At 39.0% G+C, this 20,328-nt stretch overlaps 3 protein-coding genes and 1 long non-coding RNA gene across 5 annotated transcripts; 2 read left to right on the top strand and 2 right to left on the bottom strand.

The window, feature by feature from the left end:
- Positions 1-397: 397 nt before the first annotated feature.
- Positions 398-5,680, top strand: LOC112283440 (phosphoenolpyruvate carboxylase). 2 transcript variants are annotated; one of them, XM_024522084.3, is made up of 11 exons: positions 398-966; positions 1,251-1,645; positions 1,792-1,876; positions 2,004-2,226; positions 2,341-2,444; positions 2,599-2,686; positions 2,832-2,986; positions 3,120-3,347; positions 3,480-4,250; positions 4,373-4,759; positions 4,870-5,680. In XM_024522084.3, the coding sequence occupies exons 1-11, from the start codon at positions 805-807 to the stop codon at positions 5,149-5,151; spliced, it is 2,880 nt and encodes a 959-aa protein (XP_024377852.1). In that variant the 5' UTR covers positions 398-804; the 3' UTR covers positions 5,152-5,680. The 2 variants fall into 2 exon arrangements, with proteins under 2 accessions (XP_024377852.1, XP_024377853.1); XM_024522085.3 differs by lacking the exon at positions 398-966 and having other exon boundaries at positions 1,521-1,645; positions 1,775-1,876.
- A 445-nt stretch (positions 5,681-6,125) lies between these two features.
- LOC112283442 (uncharacterized) lies at positions 6,126-8,170 on the bottom strand. The gene is made up of 3 exons (XR_016503313.1): positions 7,112-8,170; positions 6,797-6,985; positions 6,126-6,601 (listed from the first exon to the last, which is right to left on the bottom strand). It is a non-coding gene; the product is annotated as an uncharacterized LOC112283442 (long non-coding RNA).
- A 304-nt stretch (positions 8,171-8,474) lies between these two features.
- LOC112283441 (uncharacterized) lies at positions 8,475-11,011 on the top strand. The gene is made up of 9 exons (XM_024522086.3): positions 8,475-8,561; positions 8,727-8,783; positions 8,994-9,091; positions 9,194-9,263; positions 9,482-9,530; positions 9,635-9,723; positions 9,856-9,903; positions 10,199-10,258; positions 10,468-11,011. Exons 1-9 carry the CDS (start codon positions 8,502-8,504, stop codon positions 10,561-10,563), a joined length of 627 nt encoding a protein of 208 aa, XP_024377854.1. The 5' UTR covers positions 8,475-8,501; the 3' UTR covers positions 10,564-11,011.
- Positions 11,012-12,999: 1,988 nt separating this feature from the next.
- Positions 13,000-18,827, bottom strand: LOC112284061 (cullin-1). The gene is made up of 15 exons (XM_024523568.3): positions 18,407-18,827; positions 18,138-18,237; positions 17,684-17,869; positions 16,972-17,472; positions 16,483-16,545; positions 16,320-16,355; positions 15,973-16,059; positions 15,646-15,795; positions 15,422-15,477; positions 15,137-15,257; positions 14,809-14,970; positions 14,499-14,642; positions 14,064-14,282; positions 13,748-13,915; positions 13,000-13,567 (listed from the first exon to the last, which is right to left on the bottom strand). The coding sequence occupies exons 1-15, from the start codon at positions 18,541-18,543 to the stop codon at positions 13,466-13,468; spliced, it is 2,232 nt and encodes a 743-aa protein (XP_024379336.1). The 5' UTR covers positions 18,544-18,827; the 3' UTR covers positions 13,000-13,465.
- Positions 18,828-20,328: the final 1,501 nt, after the last annotated feature.

Here is a 20,328-nt window from a genome sequence, read left to right as displayed (position 1 = left end):
TTAATGGTATCTCATTGCTTGTAAACAATTATGTGTTTGTTTTTGTTTTTGTTTTTTTTTTTTTTTTTTTTAAACTCCAAACCCTTAACCTTACACCCCTTCTAATATTTCAAGGACTCCCAATAATCTAGATTCTTCTAGAAGTTGTAAGCGCAGCATCCGCAGTGGTGGGTGCCGAATCTCCCACATCGCACGAGCATTTGCCAGAGAAAGTGCCGGGCCCTCCTGCTTGCTAATTAATACTGCAGGTTCGACGAGATTCTCACTTTAGCAGCCTCCGGAATGACTCACTTTAGTGCCAGATTCGCCTACAGTAGATTCTTCTTTGGATCGCTTTTGTTAGCCTGGGGACGGGCCAAGCTTGTGCGGCGTCCAGTTTGAGTGCGTCCCATGCAATCCCCAATTGGTCAGTCGAAGTGCGTATAAATACAAGCAGTAGACCTTGGACTCGAGCGTGACAGCAAACATTCTCCGCCAGCTGGAGAGAGTCGAGTTGGATCTGTGGGGTTGGAATTTGAAGTCTGATGAACTTGGTGATTGATTACACGTTTTTGCTCTTGTTTGGTGGTGAGTTTAGCGCCCTTAAGCAGCGACGCGCGAGGTGACCGTCTTATCAGGAAGGTTGCAGTGGCTCTAGAATTGAGTCACAATCTGTAGGGGTGCAGGACGAGCAACGTAGGGTGGATTTCCTGGAAGTTCGAAAGTTGAGAAGAGAGAAGGTGTTGGACGGAAGACGTGGATTGAACATTATATTGTATTGTGGGGATTGAATATTAACTTGCGTGCACACACACACACACAAAGATGGCGTTTTTAAAGAAGATTAAGTCTATCGATGCCCCGATGAGGCTGCTGGTGCCGAAAAAGGTATCAGAGGATGACATGCTCGTTGATTACGGCTCCCAGTTAGGAAACCGGTTCCTCGACATCCTTGAAAGTTTGCACGGCAAAAGCATGAGAGAAACGGTAAAGTTTCCCAAATCTTGCTGCGCCACGAATGACTACTATATCTGTCAGAGATTTGAACTCTTGGATGTTAATGATCTATAGCTGTTTTTTTGTTTTGTTTTGCAATCTTTTCAAAGAGAGCAAGGAAATGCCAGACTGGTAAGTGTTACAAGTTTCTGAGTCTGTACATATGCATTCCTGAAGGTTTGCATGCGCAGGCCTGGATTGTTGCCAGGTTTCAAATTTAATATGTTGTCCTCAAGGAACATCATCTGATACGATTTGTATCTTGCTAACTACAGGTAATGAATTGTTACGAATTGGCGGGAGCGTTTGCCAATTCCCATAGCAGGGAGGAGGAGAAACTTCAGCAACTGTCGTCTTTGCTGAATAATCTAAACCCGACTGATTCGATCGTGGTGGCCAGTTCTTTTTCGCACATGCTCAACCTCGGAAATCTTGCAGAGGAGATCCAGATTGCCTATCGTCGTCCGACCAACAAGAAGGGAAACATTGGCGATGAAAACAGTGCATTGACAGAATCTGATTTGGACCAGACGTTTCAACGGTTAAAGGACGAGCTGCATAAATCCCCTGATGAGATTTTTGAGGCCCTGAAGAAACAAACTGTGGACCTAGTCTTCACAGCCCATCCAACCCAATCTGTTCGTCGATCTCTGCTGCAGAAGCATTCTCGGTGAGAGTTCCCAATCGAACTCATATATTTGTTTTGAATTTCGTTTTTTTCTACACTTGTCTTCTTTGCATCTCTTCAAGCACCTGCAGAATAATTTCGCTAATTTTTCTTCGCCTCATATTAATCCAGCGGATTTTCACCGACAGGATTCGAGATTGCCTGTCACAGATGTACCAGAAAGATGTCACAGCCGAGGAGAAGCAGGAACTAGACGAGGCCCTGCAAAGGGAGGTTTGTTCTTGTCTACAAATGAGGCAAACGATTTTCCTGAATGCTTCCGTCTCCCTTAGCTAATGTCCTTCACTGTATATCTATTCTGATTAATGATTTTAGTTTTTTTCACTGTTCTTTTATACAGATACAAGCTGCGTTTCGCACTGACGAGATCCGGCGGTCACAGCCAGCACCTCAGGACGAGATGCGTGCGGGTATGAGTTACTTCCATGAAACTATTTGGAACGGATTGCCCAAGTTCTTACGACGCGTCGATACTGCCTTAAAAGGAATCGGCGTGAAGGAGCGTTTGCCACATGACGTACCTCTTATCCAATTTTCCTCATGGATGGGTGGTGATCGCGATGGTAACATTCAGACCTCGCTCTTCAGCCTTTTATCATTTGTCTCTCCATCACTATCGATTTTCTTGCTGTAGTAACGTGAACGCGTTTTACTCATTTATGGAACTCTGGAATCAGGAAACCCACGTGTCACCCCCGACGTGACAAGAGACGTGTGTTTGTTGGCTCGATTGATGGCAGCTAATCTTTACTACTCTCAAATTGAAGATCTGATGTTCGAGGTATGGTATTTAAGCTGCGATTCAACAGCTAGATGGAATCCTTAGGCTCTGGAATTTCTTTCTCGTCCGCTTTCACTTCCACTTCCACTTCTAAGCTCCAGCATGGACATACTTGTTATGTTGATGATTTGGTTCTGCTTTACTATCGATGCAGCTGTCTATGTGGCGCTGCAGTGACGAGCTCAAACAGAGGGTGGCGATTCTGGAGGCGCAAACTAAGAAAGAGTCGAAGCATTATACTGGTAAAACTCTGTTTTGGTATTGTTAAGAGACGATTTTGTTGATTTTGTGCATTTGGTTTAATTCTGTGCTGAATTTTTGTGCACACTTTTACATAGCGTGACTCACTAGAGTGCTAATTACTTACTGATGGATTGATGAATTCAGAGTTCTGGAAACACATTCCACCCAACGAACCTTTCCGAGTATTGTTGGGAAACATGCGTGACAAGCTGTACAACACGCGGGAGCGGATGCGTCAGTTGCTAGCCAACGGCAAGAGTGACATCAATCTGGAAGACACGTTCACCGAAAAATCTCAGGTGTTTTTGCAAGCCTCTTATTTTAGTTGCATCTGTGTGTCTTGCATGTGTTATGATCAATTTCTCTTTGCAAGAATGCAGGTTAATGAGGGAATTCTATTTATTTATTCATTCATTCCTCTGGTTTTCACAGATTCTTGAGCCTTTGGAGCTGTGCCATAGGTCATTGTGTGAAACTGGAGACAAGCCAATTGCCGACGGCAGTCTTCTAGATTTCATGCGCCAAGTTTCGTGCTTCGGATTGAGCTTGGTAAAGCTTGATATCCGACAAGAATCTGATCGCCATACTGATGTGCTGGATACCATAACCAACTATCTTGGTATAGGATCTTATCGCGACTGGTCTGAAGAGCAGCGCCAGGTCTATGACGTGCCCCTCCAATGCCACCGTTTGTAGCAATCTGTATTCTGGAGAGAGAAGTTTTGCAAGTTTGCAACTTTTGTTGCTGCAATTGACCTGCTCCCCCTGAGAAACGTGAGCTATGTGATGTAGGACTGGCTCCTGTCTGAGCTTCGCGGTAGGAGGCCTTTGTTTGGACCCGATATGCCGACAACAGAGGAAGTGAAGGATGTTCTGGATACTTTCAAAGTCATTGCAGAGTTGCCGGAAGATTGCTTTGGCGCCTACATCATCTCCATGGCAACTGCTCCATCAGATGTCTTGGCAGTGGAGCTCTTGCAGCGCGAGTCCCATATCCCGACTCCTCTGCGAGTGGTGCCTTTGTTTGAGAAGCTAGCTGATTTGGAATCAGCCCCGGCCACGCTTTCACGTCTCTTCTCTATTGACTGGTACCTCAGTCGCATCAACGGTAAGCAAGAGGTTATGATAGGTTACTCCGACTCTGGAAAGGATGCGGGTCGTTTGTCAGCAGCATGGCAAATGTTCAAGGCACAAGAGGATCTCGTGAAAGTGGCAAAGCAGTATGAAGTCCGACTCACGATGTTTCACGGTCGTGGAGGCACCGTTGGCAGGGGTGGAGGTCCGACACATCTTGCTATTCTGTCTCAGCCTCCAGACACCATTAACGGATCGTTGCGAGTTACAATTCAAGGAGAGGTTATTGAGCAGTCGTTCGGGGAGGAACACTTGTGCTTCAGGACATTGCAGCGTTTCACTGCTGCTACGCTTGAACATGGAATGAATCCTCCCATTGCACCAGAGCCTGAGTGGAGAGACCTCATGGACTTCATGGCAGTGATTGCTACCGACGAGTACCGTTCCATCGTCTTCAAAAATCCTAGATTTGTGGAGTATTTTCGAACAGTAAGATATCTGTCTTTCGATTGAGTCTTGTGATGCTATTTCACGATGATCGAATGTGTTATTTTGAATAAAATTCCTGGAATTTTCTGAAAAAGGCTTTGATTGTAATTGAAATCTCGCAGGCCACACCGGAGCTAGAGTATGGGCGAATGAACATCGGCAGTCGTCCATCGAAACGCAAACCCAGTGGCGGCATTGAATCCTTGCGAGCAATCCCATGGATCTTCGCTTGGACACAAACACGTTTCCATTTGCCTGTGTGGCTAGGACTTGGTGCTGCTTTAAAGCAGGCGTTGGAAGCCGGGCCGGGGAATTTCGATACTCTCTCCCGGATGTATGATCTATGGCCTTTCTTCCGAGTGACGATCGACTTAGTGGAGATGGTTTTCGCCAAAGGTGACCCTCGAATTGCCGAGTTGTACGATAATTTGCTTGTACCTGAAGAGTTGAAGCCCTTAGGTGAAGAGTTGCGGGAGAAGTACAACGAGACCAAGTCGCATCTTCTGAAGGTGTATTTTTCTCCTCTTTCCAGCCACCTTCAATCCTTCTGTAAAAAATGGTTACTAGAATGTAGATCCACCTTGTAAGCTCAACAGTTTACGTTTTCTGGACACTGCAGATTGCGAGACATACGGATATCCTTCAAGGAAATCCTACTCTGAAGCAGCGTCTTCGACTTAGAGAACCCGTCATCACTGCTCTCAATGTGCAACAAGCTTTTACGCTCAAGAAGATGCGAGAGCAGACCGGGCAAGGAACACAGTCTGAGTCTCCCAAGTCTACAAAGCCTGCCTCGGATCCAGTGACGCTAAACCCAACGACTGAGTTTGCGCCTGGCTTGGAAGACACCATGATTATTACTATGAAGGGCATTGCCGCAGGTATTCAGAACACAGGGTAGAGTCCAATTCAACCTCGAATACATGATATTCAAAACCGAAGATTGGTGTTTAGAATTGTTGAACTTGTCGCCAGCCCTCTTGTCATGTACATGTGGATGTAACATTCTATGTTCCAGATGAAGTTTTTCAGAACGTATAGGATCTTAACGTTTACATCTTCTAGAGCTTCCACCTAGACATCGGTTTCACATTTTCAGAGAGGCTTAACGGCAGTGCAGCATATTGTAGTCTACATGCTGTGTAAGCGAGTTAGACAGGATGGTTGCTCAGCATTGCCCTTGTGACAGACGAACAGTCCAGGGTTGGCACTTCACTTCGCAAGTGCAAACAGGCTTTCCATACTAAGGATATTTATTCTGGTAGATTTTTGAGGTTTATAATTTCTTGAAGGTTTGCAGCAGATCATGTAGAATTTGGATGCTTTTCACTTGTGTAGACAGCCCAAATATCGTTGCTGTACTTTTGTTCTGTAGTATTAAAACTTAATCACCAATATTTAATCTGATCCACAATTTAAATGTCTCATCAGCATGACTAATTACTTGCTTGACAGCAATGATAAACACTGATAGCGGGTAACAATGCAACCAACGAATCTGATAGTTTGTTGCTCTGCTTATAACGCCAGTAACTCTTGCACAATTGCAGTTCATGTATAACAAACACTAGATTGCATAACGAAGCCCAAAATTCAGAAACCTCATCATTAATTCTTGTACATCATCATTCACGCATGAACACCAAGCCATGCTCGTAATTCAGAGTACCATACAAGATTATTGAGTATCTTAGAAAATTTAAGTCAGGGTAATTTTAGTCACTTCAACTTCAACTAAAAAGAAATTCTATATTGCAGTTCACGCAGGGCAAAACCAAGCCAAACCAGACGACTGAAAACGATATGTACCGGGTGACTCCCAAACTGCTGATGGTGCAATTCAGATACAGATGCGATACAACAATACAATCAGAATCAAGAACTTCAACAATAAATTCCTCAAATTCTCTTTTTCTTAAGCAAGAAAACTACTCCTCGGCAACGAAATTCAAAATATGGAGTTAATTAGCAACGGATCTACCAGTGACTCGACATGTGGAACCCTAGCTTAAAAGGGCCCAATGTCTTACAAGCCAAAAAGCAGGAAGAGAGCATCATGACTTTCGAATGATCTGCATGTAAAGCATTTCACAACATACTGGAAAAGTCAAATTCACAATTCCTCCCCTAGCTGCGACAGATGTTGACAACATTCAAATGTCAGCGGCTCTTCAATACTCCACCTTTTACGCCTGACCCTGCTCCCACAATATTATCATATTTCTCGTAACCACGCCAAGCTATGTTATCCAATCAGGACAGGGCACAGGAAAGGGCTCTTTCACAAGTTGTGTCTGTCGGGCTTTCCTCCACCTCCTAACTCCCCTTGGGACAATAGAATAGAGAGGGCACTGCACAGCCATGCTGAATCTTAGCCGCGGGTAACAGAAGGTTACAAACTAGGAGAGACACACACGCATCTCAAAAAACCAATAGCTTCTTGGAACATCCTGAATAAACTCAACCGCTCAGACCTCCCAAAAGTCTGACACCAGAAAATCTGAAGTTGTGATATTTGAAACTCATAAACCACCCCATGTTTCAACCTAAACATGTGGATCGATGAAGATCAAACTTGAGATAAGCTTGGGAGACGATCAAGTCTTCCTTGTGCATGCATGTCATATTGATCCCACAGCTTCGGCCTTTGAAAATCTGTTAACTTAGCGTACAAAAACAGGTAAGCACTGCACCACTCTGCTTAATTATATTGAGATATCCAGTCCTTCCAGTGCCTGCGCATCATGAAACAGTTATTTCCAGATCTCACAACTTGTGGACGACATTTCGCAAGTTAGAGATGCAACTTTTTAAGTAAGAAAAATTGCGAATGGACTAAAGAAAAATTAAAGCAGGTCTACCTCATGACATTGTATCAAAGGGATGTTCGAAGCTCCTAGTTTTAATACTTAACCAGCAGTACTATCATGATCTCTCTCACTACCCAAATAGACCACGTAGAACACATCACAAGCTAGTGCATTCCCTTTCACTATTCTTCAAAAGTTAAAGAAAACCCTTGCAACAACGTTCCACTTGGCCCTCGTCTGGCCCTCCCCGCAAAATATAGTCTCTTGCTTTCCATAGAACTTCTATAGAACTCTTGCACTCGATTTCGAGCTCCGGACACACACCAATTAAGCTCAGCATCGCTTTATTCACCGCTGTCACAAACATCCCGGCGCTTCACATTGAGGGATAGTCCAGATCATGGTGGTTTAATGATACAAATGCAAGGGACTGCAAAGATATCCACACCCCGGACTTCCGAGCTCCCGGAGACCATTAGGAAATTTGAAAAAAAGATCCTCTCTTACTATTTGCAAACCTCTAACAAATTACGCCGGATTCCTTTAAAAGGATGGCGTTACGAGAACCTCACTTGTACTGGCTCTAGTTTAGGGAATGATGTGATAAAATGACATCTAGCTTTCTAGATGCCTGCCAACGAGTTTTCGGATTCCCGTCTGTTGAACCACGTACTTCTATTCCCAATTGACTATATCAAACGGTAGCTAACGAATAAAGTAGCACTGGCTTCACAACCCATAAATGCGCTCCGCTCATTGCGAGCTATCAGTTCTGCAAGAGCCTCAGAATATACTAGACCGTAACATGCACCAAACCGATCAATTCGGGATATACGGTAAGTTGTAAAAGATGTAGATAGAAAAGTCAAGAAAATCCTTCCTGATTTCGAACACAGGAACGTAAACAAGACACAACTACTCTCGCAAAGAGAGGAGCTAGCAATTGGAAGCGAACTCTCAACACAGTCAATGCCGATGTGTGGAAAACCTGCTGTCGCACAAACCCCATCTCTCATAGTCATCATCCGGCAGACAGTTGAATCCCATCCATCACTCACTCACTCACTCACACCTCGGAATACACAGCATCCACAGTTGAGCACATTCGAAACCCATTCATCCCACCAGAACCTGACAAAGAGCGAAACCAAGACCAGAACAGCTAGGAGGTCATTCGCCCGCTCCTCACTCAGCGACAAGGCTGTCCTTTCCGACAGACAGATTATAGCACGCATTCTGAAAAGCTGAAGATCTCAAACTGATCGTAACTTTTCATTAGAATGTGAATATCTTCATTGTCCGTGGTCTCTCATACCCTCCACACCCTGGTATTCCCGGATATTAGAACATCCTTTCCTCTGATGCAACCCTCGTGTTCGGGTGAACTTGATGATTTTCTTTGTGAGGGTTGTATTGTGTTGACAGTGATCCGGTGGAAGCGATGAAGCTGAAATTGCTGGAGTCCTACTTGGGCAGTGTGACCCAGTTCCCGTCTCCGAAGGTGAGGTTTCCGTCCCCTAGTTGCCATTGGCTGAGATAGTTAGTTTTACTTAGATTGATAATTGTTCTTCAGTTATGGTATGCATGAATTACGTGACAATTAACGGATTGTGAGAGAGAGAGAGAGAGAGAGAGAGAGGTGCTGATGGGGTGATTGATTGCGCAGGTAGAATTGGAACAGTATCCTACAGGGCCGCATATTGCGTCGCGAATGCTGTATATGGTAAAGACAGTTTCTCCTCCGCTGTTAAGTATAATTTAGGGTTTATCAATTTCCCGAGGATGGGGTTTGAGTGGTTTGGTGAAGAAGAGAAAATTCGTAAATGAAATAGATAATTCGAAGTCATCGAGTGTTGGACTGTTTCACAAATATTCTTGAGCTTCCTAGGTTGCTCTGTTCGGAGGCATATTACAATTGCCTGTGCTTGTGTAGGCAGAAAACAGCTTTGGTGATATAACGGGAAAAGTTGTGGCGGATCTTGGCTGTGGGTGTGGCACACTCGGTATCGCTGCTGCTTTGTTAGATGCAGCGTAAGTCATCTTATTCTCCTCTCTACCCCCTGTATTATGCAGCTTGTCAGGGAATGTCAACATGAATTTCCAGCATGTGACGGATATTGCCCTTCTATGCAGACAGGTTGTAGGGGTGGATGTGGATGAAGACGCTTTGGCTCTCGCCCAGGAAAACTGCGAAGAACTTGAGGTAATTTTTCTATCAGGTTCCTTTTTTGATCCGTGATTGTGTTGATTTGTCAGCAGTTTCTTGAACATTCATCGGATGCAGAAATGTCTTCAGTTTAGGTCTGTCAATTTCAGTGCTATATTTGTTTTCTTTTCGCTCAAAATTAACTTTATCTTGTCTTGTGACAATATCGCAACACGGTTGCTTCACTAAACCTAACCTCGGTAAAATGTGAACAGGTAGAGATGGATTTGATTCAAGCCAATCTTTCTGAGTTACCTTTACAAGGTATTTACTGAAGTTTTCTTTTACTCTCTCTGCTTTGTGTAGAATTCCTCTCCTCTTTAAAATTTTATGATTTGGTCCTAAATCACGTGATCTTCTTTATGTAGGTCTAGTCGTGGACACTGTCGTCATGAACCCTCCTTTCGGAACGCGACGCAAAGGAGCTGACATGGAGTTTTTGGCGGCTGCCCTTAAGGTAGTTTCATACCAACCTCCACAGTAAGAGGCAGCATGTTTCTGAATCTGTCCAGTCCGATGTTGTCTGAGGTTAGAGTGAAGAAGGACGAATATGACTGGCAAGTTGACATGGCCTTCATGACTGGTGCAGGTTGCTGGAACAGCTGTCTACTCTTTGCACAAGTCTTCTACAAGAACGGTATCCTTTGTCAATTCATGTCATTACATTTATATGGATAACGCTAACAGCTTTAAATTTCAAGAGTTTCTGATGTGTCAGACAGTATCATGTTGAATTGGAATCGTCTTCTTTTTTTCTTTTTTCGTTTGGTGTTTTTCAAACTTTGGATTCAATAGTCATCATGTAATTTTTTTCACATGGCTATTTCATGGTGAAACATGAAAAGGTAATTCAGGAAGATTAGCGTGAACCAAATCCTTCTCTACCAATGGTAAAACACAATTTTCATAAGCAGCGTGAATCTTTTTGCCAGCACATCAAGCGAGCAGCCGTGCGTGATTTTGGAGCCAAAACTGCTGATGTCATGTGCGAGGTATGTTTAAACCCCACAGGTCAAACTTTTTCTGTACAGCATTCTCTGAAGTACTTCCTGCAATTTCAATGTCAGTTTTCACTACTTTTACATTTAGACTTTTCAGTAAAAAAGCGTAGTCGAGCGTTGCATCCTCTCTATAACTTATGCGTTGATGTGTTGGGCCTGCTTGTGTGCTTCACTTATTCGTGAATTTACGACTGTCGCAGCTAAGATACGATTTACAAGCGTCGTACAAGTTCCACAAGCAGAAGGAGAAAGACATCGCTGTTGACTTGTGGCGTTTCACAACATCATCAGTGTAATCTGGAGGTAGAAAGTGCCGCACAATCACTGATGATTTGAAACTTCTCCATTGAATCATCTAGTGGAACAATTCTCTTTCAAAATTGCACTTGTGGCTAGCACAGCTCTCTAATTCCCAATGTGCAACAAGACGCCGTCTTTTAGACCCATTGCTACCGAGTTAGTGTAATACAGTGAAATTTCAGTTCTTTGCCTTGTGGTGGTGCCCTTCATCTCTGAAAGTGCTTCCCGCTTTACCTCCTGCACACGGTGTTGTAGCTGTTACAAAAGAGCAGGCATACCACGAAACATGTTGAGAAAAACGAAAAAAAAAGAAAAGTGTAGCGGCTCATAGAAACCAGATTGTGGAGGATTCCAGTTTTAGAGCCTATTGGAATCCTAAATTGTCAATTGAGAACTTTTGAAAGTGGTAATTATTTAAATCTTCTAAAGATGTATCCACTACTACTCCATATGTGTCATATTTATGGGCGGTGCAGTTTTATGAGTATTGGTTGCTAATGTGAGAAAAGAGAAGAATATAAAGCCTTATCTGGTAATGAAAAGAAATGATTTAAACAAAAGAATAAACATAATGCTGTACATGAAATGACTAAAAATGTACCATTAAGCGACTCTCATAAGCTACAAGCTTTTGGTCTTAATGTGAGCACATGAAGGGATATGAAGAAAGCAAGCATACCTTATGACTGCTACATGTTGCAGCAAAGATGCTTAATGAACTTTGGAAGAGAGCAAAAGCCGAAGAGGGGAAGACTTCCTTGATTCATCAAAAATCCTTACTACAAAAATAAAACACAATAAAGAAACCTATGTTCATTAACAATAGTTTAATCCTATACTGTTCTAAAAATAATATTTATGGTGTATAATTTAAATTGATATCTTAATAATATCATGTAAACATATAAATCTTATAAGATATAAATATAGAATACAAATAGTATATAAAAATATATATATAGTTAGAATATATATATTTTTTATATATATAGTTACATGTATTCTATATATATATATATATATATATATATATATATATCTTGGATTAACAAAAATTTGATTGATAAAATGTTATATTGCAATATCTTATCAAAACTATAATTATAAGATTTTCAAAATAAACTGCAATTAATCTTTAAATGTTTTTGGTAAAATAAACTATTAAAAAATATTCTCCTAGAAAATTATGAAATTATGTAGTTTTGTACATATAACTTTTTTTAAACATCAGAAACCAAATGATTCAATTTATGTGGTTGTAATAATGTTTTTTTAACAAGTTTACAATGATTTGTGATATTTTCCTTTTTTATTCCCTTTTTTTTTTTTTTTGTTTGCAAGTGAAAGGTTTCTTTTTTTAACATTATTCCATTTACATTTTAGCAGTATAAATAAAATATGTTTATGTGGTTGTTGGTGATATTGTTTGTATCATAGTTTAGTACTATAGCATATATTGTAATAAATCAATAACTTGCTTTAAAATATTACTCTTGAAGCAAAGGCCTATAATGCTGATGCAAGTTAAAGACACCATAACTATATAATGTATTTATAATATGCACTTAATCTGTACATAGAAATATTAATAGGATCTATATTGTATGTCATAATAGACATACAAGCTAACTTTTGTACTAAGTGAGCAAGCCAAAATATCTAAAGAAGTACGTAGAAGATTTATTAAATAATTAAACATAGAATATTTTGAAGACAATTAGAACCTAGAAAATGTATATTTGAATTATTTTACTGTATATTTGTGTCAAAAATTTACATTTATTTATTTCAACTAGGGTTATTAGATATATATATATATATATATATATATATACACCAAATTAATAACAAAAATAACAAAATATTTTGCAATGAAAATGGTCTTTTGTAAAACTATTTGAAAATTCAACTAGGGTTATTATATATATATATATATACAACAAATTAATAACAAAAATAACAAAATATTTTGTAATGAAAATGGTCTTTTGTAAAACTATTTGAAAACTCTTATCAAGTTAAAACATATATATATATATATATATATATATATATATTTCGAACTATTTAAATACACATATTAATTCATGCCCATGATCTACATTTTAATATTTGTTCTTTATGCATTCAAATTTTGAAAAAGCTAATACAACTCATAATAGAGTATTTGAGTCTACTCTTCAACATAATACACCAATATTTAAATTCATTGGTAAGAAAAAAATATATATTTAAAATTGTATGTATATACAAATATATATATATATATATATATATATATATACTTTTCTTTTTATTTTTTCCTCCTCTGCATAATAGGAAATTATTAAGAAAATGATTACTTGGATTTCGCATGAGACAAATAATGAAAACGTAAACATGTCTTGCATATATCAAGCTCTCTGGGATGAATTAGGAAAGCACTGTCGACATGACTTAAAGTTGCAAGAGACTGCAAAGTTGGCGTTTGCTGTTAAGCAAAATGTGTAGATACATGTGTTGTGCTATATGAATTTCATTTATGTCCTACCCATCAATTAGTCTAACCACTGTACTAACTACCACTAATTATGGCAGGTACCAGTTACCCATTCTACATCTATTTTTTTATAAAAAAAAAAAAAAAAAAAAAAAAAAAGACAATGGCAATACAAACTCTTACACAAGCTCTATTGTAAGGTTTACCAATTCAGAGACATGCTCGTAAATCTATATAACTGGCTAGGTTCGAACCCAGACAATCCCACAAAATTTAAACAAGTACGAACTGGATCTTAATAAAGCATGTCGACAAGATTCCATGAGCAATGTATTTATGTGCAAATCCTAGTTCAGCGGTATCCTTCCAACAAGAGTTGTCTCCTTCGAGTGAGCTTCAAACTGAGGTTTCCTGACTCATTACGCCACATATTTGAACACGTTGGGATTGTCCTTGTCTCGCTCTAAATATTCACGAGCAATAAGGTCCTCAACTCGCTTCTTGATCACCTTGAAGTCGGGCTGTAAAACAAAAACACCCACAGCAACCACGTCAGACACAAAATGTTCATTTAGACAAAATTTGATGCCTGGACCCCGCTGACGACTTATTTGACTTATAGTAAGAACTTGGAAGACCCACACCACGATTAACAAAAAAATTCGAACACATGGTGTGAGCAGACATTGAAGGAGGTATACCTTGAACATCCGCCCAAGCTGTTCAACACATTCCAATACCAGTTGCTGATGAGGCAACATTTTACGACTTTTCATGATCCGGACGATAGAAGCATCAATAGCATATCGCCTGTCCTTGTCCACGTCCTCGATCACCTTCTTCTTTTCATCCATTGGCGGCAGAGGAATCTGTCGTTGTATGCAAAAGATTCAGTGCACAAGTGAAGGTTGAGACCACTCATGAAGATAAAACTCGTGACCAAGTCGCTCACAAATGCCTCATTTCACTAGAAAATCAGATTCATATTTCAATGGTAATGATCGCAATCAGGCATACCTTAATCCGCCTCATCTTGTCAGTGAACTTGGTATTAAACTCAAAGATATCACTTTGTCCAACAGTTTTGGTGATTGGGTCTTTATTAAGAATCTTGTACTTCGCACATGACAATGAGTGTAACAATCTAACAATATCCTCGTCTGTAAGGTTAAGCTGACTCTTAATATCATTATAGCTCAGCCTATCCGCAGCATTGAAAAGCAACAGCACTGCAGCCTGCAATCACAAGAGTCTCTTTTAGAGCTAAAATGGATGTGGATTTGAAATAAGTGTGAAAAGATTGACAGGGCCCTCCTAGAAACAGAAAATGAAGTTACAACCAATACATCAGCAAATGCTGAGTTTATCAGGCACACGAGCACTCCGAGAACCCCCAAAAATGAAAAATTGTAATACTTAAAAAACATGTCTCTGAACGCTTGGTGAAAGTACCTGATATGTTGTGACAATAAGCTCAATAGGCTTAGCGTCAAACTTTCCTGTTATGTTACAAGTTCCCAAGGAATATATCCAAGTCAGCTTCCGATGCTTTGTTTTCGTTTGATAGAACTCCTTAAACACTTCCACACATTTTACCTGTATTTCGAGCATGATTTTTTTTTTTTTTTTTTTTTTTTTTTTGAAGTTAGAAAAGGCAAGACATTCATACGAGCAAAGTAGAAACAGGACTACAGAAACTTACGGATAACAAAAATATATTGTGAACACAAAAAAAACCAGTGCGGATAAGATTATCACTGACCATCTCTGCTGGTAAAGCCAGATCTGAAGACTTGTAACTGGGCCAAAAGCCAGTTGTAAGAACTGTTACTGTCAGATCGATGCCTGGATTTGACTGGGTGTTATCCGACAAATACTCCTCAAAGTTTATTTGGTTTTCGCGTGCAAGTGTCAGATCTGTTACCTGTAAATGTTCACATTGCCGAAATCAAATCATTACCGGTTGGTGCCATTCTATTTCAGAATTTGAGCGCTAGTTAATACAATCAAACAAAGATAGGTGAACCTTATCAACGGAAAAAATAGTTAACCACCTCAAGCAAGAAAAGAATGAGCATCAAAGAAGTTACCATCCCCTCCATCTTAGAGGTGAATTGTCCTCCACACTGCTGTTTCAACTTGGTCAAGATACTGCGCTCATGATCGTCATTGGCACTTTTGTCAAAGAGCAGCCTTCGAGCCAGCTTTTTCCTACATCAGTTCATAAAACACAGAATTAGACAATGAACGTCATAGATAGAATATATCAAAACAATATGCCAACTTCAACTTAACTAAAACCACACTCATTGACGATTGGTGGATGAATAATGAACAGTCGCAGTACCAGAAGAAACAGTATAAAGCAAAATTACCTGTAGAACTCTGCAAATAAGTCCTTATCACTGATGTATGCAAGGAGCTTCACCACCTGCACTCTCATCAAACTTGATCAGGAGTTGAGAGAGACATAAATCTCTTTTAACCAATGAAAATTGCTGCACAGATGTATTGAAAGCATACTCTGTTTTACAATGACACGTTAAGAAAATGGAAACTCGATCTTACAGATAGAGATACAGATATGAGCAACCACTACCTTTTCAAGTGTATCCTCGATCGCCTCATCACTTAACTTTTCGCTTCCTCCCTTTTTCAATAAATTATCACAAAATGTGGCCAGGAGTTCTGCACTTGTACTCCCAGCAACACCCTTATTGCAGAAGACTTCAAAAGCTTCTTTCAATGCCTGCATTCCATATTATTCACTAAGCTTCAATACAAAGAACACTCCAAGCATTAAGTTTCAACACAAAAATCCTTCCAGACTGCATCCGAGCAGAAAACAAGGGAGCTTCAGCATGATATTCTCTCGTTGAGAACAGAACGTGCGATCAAAATCAAGAGCAGTAAACAGCTTTCTCACCTTGTGAAAAAGAGAATGATTTAAAAAGCAGTCGCTGACATACTGCAGATATTTGTCATGTAGTTCAATCACCTTCCGCACAAAGGCCTGTAAGGAGCAACCGAAGATGCACAAGAATATTCAAGACTTCCTCAATCGAAGGACACGTCGAGCTCTACAATTTGGCGATTATACAAGTGTAACTCAAAGATATTAATGCAAGAACCTCCGGTTCTATGAGTAGTAGTCCAATCTATCCACATATATCGACATACTTTCAAGATCAAGTACACTTGTTAACTTCTACGAGCACAAACCCAGAAAAATGTCACATAAAGTGGCCATTTTACCAGCCCTTTGATTATTACCTGCTCTTGCACTCCAACGATATCTTTTCTCTCAGCCTGCATAAATTCATCAAACCAGTCGGTATGAAGAATGATTGAAGATCGCACAAACATTACACTCTATGAAAAAACACTGCATTATACATCGCATGATATTCAGGAAGCAGAAAGCCACAAAACGAACCTTTTTGTTACTGGCTGCATCTTCTGCCTGTTTTACCAAGGCCGTGCCTTCGCCTGTAACATGCTGCAGATAAACATGTACAGGACGATTACTTCTACCCCACATAAAACAAAAGAGCTCTGAAACCCGAAGTTCATACTTTGGAGTATCCAAGCATTAAACTTTCTCCACAAATTACACTACAACAAGCCACTTGAAGCTATACAAAAAAATTAATTCAAAAATTAGAATAATAAGAAATAAAGAAATAAAGAGGAGATTCAAGTTAAAATATAAATTAATTTTTTTAATAAGAATAATAATAATAATAATAATAATAATAATAATAATAATAATAATAATTTTTATCGCTTTCTTTTCTTTTCTTTTCCCTCTCGTTTCTCTCTTGTTTGTTTGTTTGTTTATTTGTTTATTTACTTCAGTAGTCATAAAACGTGGAGTTTCCATTTAATTCTCGACACTTGTTACCAGGGTTCAGATTCCCAATACCTCTCTAAAAATAGCTGCCACGGGATCCAAACCCTTAAGGATTCTGCAGAATAACCGATACATTCTTGATAGATCATCGACCTTGTCATCTCTCAACAGAGTATGACAGCCTGAATGCTCTTTCTCAAGTAACTGTGTCTCATATTGAGTCAGGAGTTCATGTTGAACTTTCTCAAGCAGTTTTTGCTCACTGCTAGCATGCAAGTAGTGCCCAACCCTTTCTCTCTCCCTCTTCAAGCATTCCTCGGCCTTAAGCATGTAATCAGGACATGAATCCTCTTGAATCCAAGACGAGGCCTTTCTCTTGTAATACGAAGCTGTATCTTCAAGCATAAATGCCTCAAAGTCAGTCTCGTAAGCATCCATGTTACCCATTCCAATTTCAACGAAGATACCAAGGACATTCTTAAGAAGTGCCCGATCTATTTGCTCGCCTTCGCGCTCCCGGTCAATAAGAGCAATTACTGCATCTTTCACATTGACCTTCATCTCTTCGTAGACCTGCATAATCGAGAGTCGTACTTTAAAACTGGAGCTTCGACGAAATTCATGAAAGCAGCGGCCAAAAAGAGCTATAAATCATAGCATGCGCAAGAAGAGATCTGCTGGACGCGTGACAAGTGCATTAAGTTGTCCACACCACCATGAAACATCGACTTCCACAACCTCTCCAAGTGTAGAACCGGATAGTCAATGATTCAGAGGAGCATACCAGATCGCGAAAACGCATCAGACCGACTTCGCTCAATGCAGGAAGTGACCGCCTAGCGATAAAGTACCGATCTAGGTAATTGAAGAACCGGGATAACCATCGAACCATTATTTTATGATTATCCCATCTTTTCACAAGCTCCTTAAGCATGAACTCCTCATGTTTTTCTCTGAGAGCAGGTAGCACCTAGATGCCAAGTACATTAAGATCAGTATATCACAAATACTTCATATGCTACTGGGATAGCCCCTTGCTACGAAATCATGCTATATAATTAGAGCATCCTAACAATGCCGACAGAAAATAAGCCTTCCTACACATCCGTGAAAATATCATCTCAGTGCGAGATAATGGCCCCTGAATTCATCTGGGGGGCCTGTGACGGGAAAATGCAATTTTCTGACTTCCACAGCAGTTACCCCAGAAAATCATGAACGGGAGCCAGCAAGCGCACCTTGGAATTAATGTATCCCTCAAAGGACTCTCTATACCTATCATAGAGTTGCTGAGAGTAATCCTGCGGAGGCTTCTGCGTGCACATATTGTAAATTGTTCTAAACACGGATCATTAAGGAATCCAAACATATCATCCCGAAAGATCGAAACCGCATGGCATCATCGTGAAAATCAAAACATCCACACCCTACCACCCAGCCTGATCCTCACACGGTCCCAATTCCCGAAACCTAAATCATCAAGACAATCACAATTGACGTCGGATACGTATAGAGCAACATATATTCCTCGGAGCTGAACTGCTGCTCGGGCACACCCTCCAGCAGATTCTTTAGCTTCGTAATCCCCTTCTGCATGAAATTCCATCCTTGCTCCAACTCAATCACCCTCCGCTCGTTAATCATCGTCACCACACCCACTTCTCCTCCACCTCCAGACTCTCCCTCCCACCGACACAACAATCACTCTCCCCTCTTTGAATCAATCACCAAACCTTCCTCCTCCTCCTGCTCCTTCCACACACCCCCCGCCACAAAAACGTCTAAAAACCCACTTCCACAATTACCTCCTCACCATCAATCCACTCCTCGCAAACACCTCGTCAATCACAACCCACCTTTCCTCCACCCTCCACTCTCCACTTTCCTCCTCCTCCTCCGGTTCCAATCATCCACGACTACACGGAAACCCACCGCCTCTTCCCTAATCAAACACCTTCGTCCACCGTTGCACACTACCCACTGGGTCACGACCTCAACCCACGCTTTCCACAATCAAACTGAAAGAAGGGGGTTGTTGTTGTTGTAACCTTAGAAAACATCACTTTATACATAGTTATATTTACAAAATGACTATACAACTTTATTTTAAAAAATTCTAGTCATATTAATGGATGTATGGTAAAGCAAATAATCAAATTAAAGTTAATAAAGGCTATTTCAATTGACATAAATAAGTAGTGCACATTTTTATTCTAAAACAAATCCTAGTATCAAATTATATAACAAATAATTTAAAATAAAAGACTAAAATTTAAAATCTCTTTTTTCTTTTCATATATATATATATATATATATATATATATAATTTATTTATTTTTTATATAAATTTAAAACTTTACATCCTTTCAAAATCTAAAACTTATAGAGTAAAACAAAAACTAAAACTCTTAAAGCTTTAAAAAACATGTCTTTTATATATTAGATTAGGTACTACTAAAATAAAAGACTAGTTGATTTTTATTAAAATAAACAAATAACTAAAATATTTTACTTGTTTAATTCACATCTATAATAAAAAAAATTAAATGAAACAATAAATAAGTTATATATGTCATTATTTACTATATGCAAAAATATCTTAAATATACCTTATAACTGAATTTATATTTAATTCTTATTAAAAAAGTTCTTTAAAAAAAATCTTTTGAAAACTTTGTCAAAAAGTCTTATCAAAAACTTTCTTGAGAAGTTCTTTTTAATTATTTGGTTTACAATTATTCTTGAGATTATTCTTTGAAAGATTTTTTTATTGGATTGGTCAACAAAAGAATTATAAATTTTAGATAAGAATTTTCTTATCATGATTTAGCTGACAAGATACTAAAATCTTAGACCACAAGTTTTTCACCTTGTAAATATAAAAAGTTATTAACGTAAGATTGAGGCCATTTGAAAAAAAATAAAAAAATAAAAAAATGAAAAATTTTGAAAGTTATTTTTATTTTTTTAAATTACAAGATTTATTATTATTTTAAATATTTTTTTATTACTATGTATGTGTGTGTGTATATGTATATATATATATATATATATATGTGTGTGTGTGTGTGTGTGTATTTTTAATACTTCTATTGCCATCACAATTTGCCATTCATCACATGCCACCACAATCCACCACTCACTTGATATATTTCTTTAGTTTTTTAAATTTAAATATATATATATATATATATATATATATATATAAATTAAAAAGTTAATAAGAATAAGTTGTAATGAAAACAACCAAAAATATAATAGCTATAACAAAACAAAATCGTGGCATGTAGTGGTTTGCAAATTGTAGTGATAATAGCAAAAATTGTGGTAGTAGGAGCACTATTATAATATATATATATATAGATATATATATTTAATTTTTTTATTATATAATTATTAATTTTATTATTATATAAACATTCATTAATA

The sequence above is a fragment of the Physcomitrium patens genome, chromosome 6 (assembly GCF_059467195.1).
Source record: "Physcomitrium patens ecotype Gransden chromosome 6, ASM5946719v1, whole genome shotgun sequence".
Classification (NCBI taxonomy): Eukaryota; Viridiplantae; Streptophyta; class Bryopsida; order Funariales; family Funariaceae; genus Physcomitrium; species Physcomitrium patens.
Note: the sequence above shows the minus strand (reverse complement) of the source record. Positions and strands in the feature narration are given on the sequence as shown.